This window comes from Hibiscus syriacus, unplaced genomic scaffold (assembly GCF_006381635.1).
Source record: "Hibiscus syriacus cultivar Baekdansim isolate YM2019G1 unplaced genomic scaffold, ASM638163v2 tig00008013_pilon, whole genome shotgun sequence".
NCBI classification, from domain to species: Eukaryota; Viridiplantae; Streptophyta; class Magnoliopsida; order Malvales; family Malvaceae; genus Hibiscus; species Hibiscus syriacus.
Genome location: NW_024062150.1, coordinates 1,443,181 through 1,451,098, shown reverse-complemented (window position 1 = coordinate 1,451,098; position 7,918 = coordinate 1,443,181). Strand labels below are relative to the sequence as shown.

The window sequence follows — 7,918 nt, the reverse complement described above, 5'->3', positions numbered from 1 at the left end:
TGTGGCAAAATGGAATGAATGATGTGAAAATAAAATGGTGGTAGTGTGGTCGTAATTGAATATGTCGTGGCAAGTTGGATGAAATGTCATGGAAAATTCAATTGTGATAAGTGAAAACAAATGGAAATGTCAAGGCAAAATAAAATATAAATATACGATTTGATTTATAGGACTTTAGCTTTCTCACACGGCAAGCTGCTATGGGAATGAGTGACAGGAGTCACTAGGAAAATCTAAGTCTATTTCTCCTAATGATATTTCTTCTATGCCTAGCCTACCCGACAAAGTCTACTAAGGTGCCTTATTCTATCTCTAGTAAGGGACTCGATAGATTAAAGATGCTCTGGCATAACCGATTGGCGTAAACCCCTGCAGTGATCCTATTGGTCTAGATAACAGGATATGTCTCGGTAATACCTTTTTGTGGCAGCACTAACACCTAACATATCGTTTTTGTACAACTCCTTTTAGTCGAATGAAATGCTAACCTTATATCTAATATGGATTAGGCCTAGTTACTACCTAGAACCCCTTGTTTATATAATTCCTCCCTAATTTCTCTCAAACACTAAGGATAATTTGCCAAGGCATTCTCTCGAACCCTCAAGACCTCCTAAGGAAAGGTTACTCTCGTAGCTCCTACAACCTTAAGGCATTAAGTTTCATAAACAAAATAGGTTAAAACATAGAAAAATATAACCATTCATTGAAATATAAGCTTAAACATCCAAGCAAACTCCCACCAAATAGGATTAGTTCATGGTGGGGTTCGAAATAAACAAGCACAAAGCAAGTTTCATCCGTTCCTTACAACCCAATAACAAACTATAAAAGCAAAGAACAAACGGGAGGAGAGAAAGCCTACGACGTGCACTGCCCAATGCTTCCCTCGGCCACCAAGAATTGCTCCCAGCGAACTGGCTCCTCTCGGATGCTCAGGACGCCACTCCCTTAGGCTTGTCTAGGACAAATGCCACGGCAAGTAGGATTGACTGAGGAAAGTAAGACCTACTCTCTCTAACTTTTAAGCTCAAATAGGCGTGGGACCAAAAGTTCTTTTTATTTTGGCTTCACCCTCTATATATATAAAGAGAGAGAAACCCTAGGAATTGGTGTTGAAATTCCTAGGATACCCCTAACTTTGCTTGATTCTCGTGATGATTGGGCAGTGGTCCAGCATGGGCAGCTGGAAATGGCCCATACTGGGTGGTTGGTTGAGCACCTGACATCTGCAGCAGGGCGGCATGGTCCAGCATGGGCATTTGCAGTGCTAATCCAGGTGGATTTCTCGCTCTTGGTGAAATTGGGAGACAGTTGGCTTCAAAAATATCTTCTCACACTTTGCTCGCTTTTGAAATGCCAATCCAACTCGGCATTTTCATTATGCTCAGCAGTCTATTTATGTCACGACATTTCCCTTTCTCCTTTCATTGCTCTCAATTCCTGCACATCATTAGACAAACACCTTCCCCATAAGGCAACACTGATGACGAATTAGAATACCGCGACAAACTGAATTCAACCACATGTTACATGGTCCTAAATAAGCTCTTAGACATTCGATAACTTAAGTGAAAAGGTCCCAAAATGTGACCTTTTTATGGAGTTATCATGCTATATCGGTCTCTTTTCACGGAATCTACTGAAGCAATGGATTTCAGCTCCGCCATCTCTTCAGGTGTTAATTTTATGGACAAAACTCGGATCTTCTGGTTGAAGTTTTCGACCTTGGTGGTTCCAATAATGGGACACATCATTCCCTTGGTGATGAACCCAGGCCAATGCAAGCTGTGATGGGGTGCACCCCTTCTTTCTTGCTATCCCATTAACTCGATCATACAGTCGTTTGTTGTGCTCGAGATTTTCACCTTGGAATGTTGGAAGATACTGTGACAAACAAACATTCTTTCAAATGATTATCTCGTTCAAAAATAAAGATGACCGACACCAAAATTCTTTATAAATAATACATATGTATGATTCAAAGACATTTCAGAGAGCTCATGACTTTGATTAATAACACAAATTTTAGAAAGGTCAATACAAGGCACATCAGATAATTTAAATTGATTTGCTTATAGTGAGACTTAAGAAGAAGCTAATAATTACTATCATATATACGATAACAGACTCCTCAGAAATTCTCTATGTGTGGATTGAGGGCATTACTATTAAATATAGTTTTGACAAAAATATTTGAAAAGGACTCTAAGATTACCACCTCACCATTTTGTTTCACTAGGTGGTTGCTTGATGTATGTGATTCACTACATAATGGCAGAAAAGAGAAAAATGTGACAAATATGATCGAACTCCAGTTCTAAACTACTCAGCCATTACCACATGATAGATAGAGACTAAATGGAAAATTTCAACTTAGTAAACGTCAATATCTAGTTAAACCAAATTTATATGAGGTTAGCAATTAGACACCTTGAAACTAAAATCCAGGGGTATTTGTTATAGAGGATGCCTACATTGCTCCAACTCTTCATGTGCTTTAAAGTATCTGTGTCCAAAACTTTTACGGATGTGGGAATGGAGATATGATATGAACCTCAAATGACCCTTCCAACACTCACTCCCAAAGTCCAAGTAATGTAAGTATGCTAGCAAATAGGAGACTGTTGCAGAACAACTTAAGCATCAAGGAAATACTAGATGTCAGATACAAAAACTCTTCTCATGTCCATAAATTCTTAATTTTCTTATGCCAGTATAGATGTAGATTTTCTCTTAATTACATATCTCAATTAAGAATATACACCAAAAAAGTGAAATTAGATATGACTGAAAGTACAAATATGCAATGGTGAAACATATCTACAAAGAACAAACCTTTCTGAAGTCACCCTCGCCCAAAGTTTCCACCATTTTCGGCCTATATGAAAAAAAACCCTCTCCCCAAAGGACTGTAAGCAACAATCCCAATCCCAAGTTCCCTGAGGTAGCGTTTGGTTCGATTGAATCCCTTGGAATTAGGGGGAATTGGAATCTAATTTCACCATGTTTGGTTTAAGTTTTCTAAGGGAATTGGAATCCCTCATGGCTTCAACTTTCCATCAAATGAGGGAAAGTGAATTCCATCCATTTTATTATGGAATTCAATTCCCTTGTTGGAGGGAATTGAAATTTGACCATACTACCCTCATCAATCTTTTGGTAACTTATTCATACATTGAATAAAAATATTTTTTATTTTTTCAGGTCGGATCGGGTTTCTAATTCATATATTCGGGTCGGGTCTGGTGAAACTTTATTTTGGTCGAGTCGGGTCAGTTTTTTTAAGTGTGATATTTAGGTCGGGTCGAGTTCGGGTTTAGGGTGAAAAATACCCGACCCGAAAATATATATAATTTTACCTTATATATTTAGGAATAATTACAATAATACCCCTCTATATATAATTTTTTCAATTAAGTCGCTGTTTTTATTGAATAAAAATATTTTTTTTATTATTTCGGGTCGAGTTTCTAATTCATATATTCGGGTCGGGTCAGGTGAAACTTTATTTTGGTCGGGTTGGGTTTTTTTAAGTGTGATATTCGGGTCGGGTTCGGGTTTAGGGTGAAAAATACCCGACCCGAAAAATATTAATTTTACCTTATATATTTAGGAATAATTACAATAATACTCCTCTCTATATATTTTTTTCAATTAAGTCATTGTTTTTATTGAATAAAAATATTTTATTATTATTTCGGGTCGCGTCGGGTTTCTAATTCATATATTCGGGTCGGGTCGGGTGAAACTTTATTTTGGTCGGGTCGGGTCTCGGATGGAGGTTCCGTTGTTCTCAGGTCGGGTGGACCAAAAACCCGATTCTACCTGCCCCATGTCCATCCCTAATTGGGATAATTTTAACTTATGATATTTATTAACATGATTTTTATAATTTATTGAAATAAATAATTAATCAATAAAATTAAAATTTAATTTTTTTAAATTTTTTATAATATATTGCTACATGTAATTTATAAAACAAACTAAAATTAAGCAAAAAAACAAGAAGGGTAATCATGTCATTTTATATTACAGATATCAAATTCATCTGACATGTCTGCGAACCAAACAAAATATGGAATTGGATTCCAATTCCTGACAGATTTCAATTCCCTCAGAAACATTCCAGCGAACCAAACGCCACCTGAAAGAATTCAAACAATCCCATTAAAACAAGAACCCAAATCAGTAATTTTTTAACAAAAATCATTAGGTCTTGTTGATAAACAACCTGCAAGTAGGAACAATATCTGCCTCCACATCTCTAGACCACAATGACCACTTCAATTGCATAACAGTTATTGGATGAACATCATTAGCCCTCCTAATAGTCGATGCAGACACCTCAGATAAACCTATGTACTTCACCTTCCCTTCTTCAACTAGTTTATTAAGGTTCTCCAATCTGGGTATTCAAAATATCACAATTTAAATCCATAACACCAATAATAACAAAGGACAAAACAAAATTGAAACAAAAACAAACCATGACTTCAATGGGGACCCTGTTATCTACCTGATGCTGATAATAAAGGTCAATACAATCAACACCAAGACGTTTCAAGTGCCCTCACATAAGCAAGGTCACTTCCCATCTGTATAATCTATACCAAACTTAGATGCCCATTCGACCTTATTTCTAACACCATCTTTGAGTGCCTTTCCGACAAAGATTTCAGTGGTGTGGGGACCATAAACATCGGAGGTATGAAGAAAGATAACCCTATAGTTTATTGCATGGAGGATAAGAGCAATCATGTCCGGTTCTGGCTTCGGTGGACCGTAGAAAGCAGACATCCCCATGCATCCAAGTCCCTGTGCCGACACTTGGCATGTGTTTGTTTTCACTGTTCCACCTCTTCAAACCTCTTAAAACCTCTTATGTCTACGTCGCGCAGACCACGCGCAGACATTAGGCTTTGCAGACCGTTTGTTTTTTAGAAGACAGAAGCTCTTTTAACGTCTGCGCGAGCTTTTCTTGGTGCAGACATGGTTTTATGTCTTCAAAGGTCTTCAAACCTCTTCAAGAACAATTATAAAATATGATTATTTATTAAAATAATTTTAAATAATTTAATAAGGTTATTTATTTTAAAATAATTTATTATAAAATAATTTATTTAAAATAATTTATTATAAAATAATTTATTTTAAAATAAATTATTATAAAATATGGATTGATTTATTTTAAATAATTTATTAGTATGGATTGATTTATTTTAAAATATAGATTGATTTATTATTGTAGTTGTATGGATTGATTTATTATTATAGTTGTATAGATTGATTTATTTTAAATAATTTATTAGTATGGATTGATCTATTTTAAAATATGAATTGATTTATTTTAAATAATTTATTAGTATGAATTGATTTATTTTAAAATATGGATTGATTTATTATTGTAGTTGTATGGATTGATTTATTTTAAATAATTTATTAGTATGGATTGATTTATTTTAAAATATGCATTGATTTATTTTAAATAATTTATTATTGTAGTTGTTTGGATTATTTAAATTTCAGTATTGTAAAACTAAAATTATTTAAATCTCAGTATTGTAAAACTCTTTTAAGTTTAAAAAATCAGTTTATTTAAATTTCAGTTCATTTTAGCAGTTTGCAGACGTTAAAAAACAAACAGTCTTCTTTTTGCAGACTGCATACTTTTGGTCCACCTCTTCTGCTGCAGATGCCTGAAGATGTGGTCCGCAAATTGATGACATTTTACCTCTGCAAAAACAAACACCACCTTGGTGTCCTTGCAACCCAACTTGATACTTGCAACTTCTGAGTTCGCCATTTTTGAGCTGTGAAAGCTAATGCAGAGTTTAGTGGATGTGTGATGTGTGGTGTGGTGTGAGTGTTGGGGAAATGATGGGGACAATTTAAAAGACAAGAAGATGCGAAACGACCGATTTTACGATGGCCCGCGTTACATAAGGAACGCATTACGTAAGGAACTATGTAACGCTTTCGACCTCTCTTTGGGCCAACATTTCGTCTTTTCAAGTTTGGTTTTTCACTGTTTAAAATTTGATATTAGTTCCATTGCGTACTCAAATTTTGGTTTGAACTGAAGTTAAATGATTGTTTGAGGAGAAGAAGATTATATAAGGTAAAAATATCGAGTAAACAATTGAAATTGTCACTTATCTTTTATATTTGTATATTTTTATTCATCAAATTAAAAAAAATTTGATCAGTTATGTAACACCCCCAACCCATACCCGACCCGGATATGAGTCAGAGATACTACATTGACTTTAAAACACAACTCTTAATAAATAATAGTAAAATATTTGAACTTGTATTAAGAAAATACAATAATATACATACTGTAATATAAGTTTACCAAAATATTCAGAGCATACACAACTTAACCCTTTAATTACATGCCAACTGCTATTTACATCACAAAATGACCTACTGATTAAGTTGCTTCTGATCTGATGATTGCAGGAGTAATACTGTCAAGCTGCTTCACCTGTCTCGTCTAATTCCTCGGATCCTACGTGTGAAACACTCACACGCTAAGTCATCGACTTAGTGAGGCAATAATAATAAAGCACATGTAATGAAGATATCATGATCATATGAGATGAGATGCAAACATGTACTTAATCCATGTAGTATACATCATTCATATCCATACCTGTAAGCGTATGACTGTAACATTTATAAATCTGTATTAATAAGTTTATTGGCCCATGATAGCATATTGAGAACCTAAGGTATTTGAGTAATGTGAGGTTGTGCACTATGCTGTCACCACAGCTCGTATAAATGCACCGAAGTGCCCCGTAGAATTGCACCGAAGTGCCCGTAGAATTGCACCGTAGTGCCATATAATGATGTCCATAAGGACCACATAGAATTCCTTAAGAATCATATACATATACTATGGATCAAGTATGTGTCTTTCAAGACTTCACACAGGTTCCAAAGGATATACATATGTCCTAAAGAACCGAGTATACCCTCTACCCTTGGCATGCCAACTATACCTATAGTTCTCATCTACATAACATGGGCTTATACATTTCCCGTAGTTCATATCACGTAGTCATATTATTTCCATACCTTTATCACATAGTCATATCATTTACATACCTTTATCACATAGCTCATATAACTTTTCTGCATATTCATGTCATGCAATACATATCATATGAATTCATGTCATGTAATACATTTAATATAAATTCATGTCATGTATCATAATATGGAATGTGATCATATGTCAAAATATGGAATCTAGACTTATCACAAGTCTAGAACTGAATATAATACTATATTCATGCTATGCATATGCACTCACCTATACTTCTTTGCTTTTTCCTCGATCGATCCTATTTGTAGATTGTTCTCGAACTCGAGTAGGCTCGGTATCTACATAAACATAATTTTCAAGATGATCATCAGATGTCTATGTCTTGAAATTAAGCTTTAATAGCCTACTGATTTAAGGAATTTATAGCTGAGTCTTTCTTCCTTTTCTTTCATTTTTTTTTCTCATGGGGGAATCGGTTCCCCCCCTGGGGTATCGATTCCCCACAAGCATTCTGGAATTTCATATACGATGAGGGGGTATCGGTTCCCCCCTGGGGGTATCGATTCCCCTCTAGCATTCTGGAAATCATATTCGTTGAGGGGGTATCGGTTCCCCTTGAATGGGTACCGATTCCCCTAACCCAGAAATTCTATTTTGAGCCCGGAAATCATCTCATTTCAACTCAAACATGCATATTTCAATCCCTTTAATACTCTTAGCTCTCATACACTTACTTAAACTAATTATTATTCATTCAATACCTCTAAAAACTAAGAAAACTACTCATCCATATAGAATTGAAGAATCTTACTCCAATTCCAACTTGTTCTAATTTCAATTCTATTACTTCATACTTCTTAA

The 7,918-nt window shown here is 35.1% G+C and overlaps 1 protein-coding gene across 1 annotated transcript; it reads right to left on the bottom strand.

The window, feature by feature from the left end:
* Nucleotides 1–1,674: 1,674 nt before the first annotated feature.
* LOC120201944 (probable aldo-keto reductase 2) lies at nucleotides 1,675–4,806 on the bottom strand. Its single transcript, XM_039202455.1, has 4 exons — nucleotides 4,592–4,806; nucleotides 4,235–4,408; nucleotides 4,138–4,147; nucleotides 1,675–1,887 (listed from the first exon to the last, which is right to left on the bottom strand). The coding sequence occupies exons 1-4, from the start codon at nucleotides 4,804–4,806 to the stop codon at nucleotides 1,675–1,677; spliced, it is 612 nt and encodes a 203-aa protein (XP_039058386.1).
* Between the last annotated feature and the right edge of the window lie 3,112 nt (nucleotides 4,807–7,918).

Coding starts and splice junctions, on each gene's coding strand:
- LOC120201944 (XM_039202455.1), bottom strand. CDS start 4,806: ATGGGGATGTCTGCTTTCTACGGTCCACCGAAGCCAGAACCGGACATG. Junction 4,409..4,591: donor ATAGATTATACAGATGGGAA/GTGACCTTGCTT, acceptor TTGAATACCCAG/ATTGGAGAACCTTAATAAAC.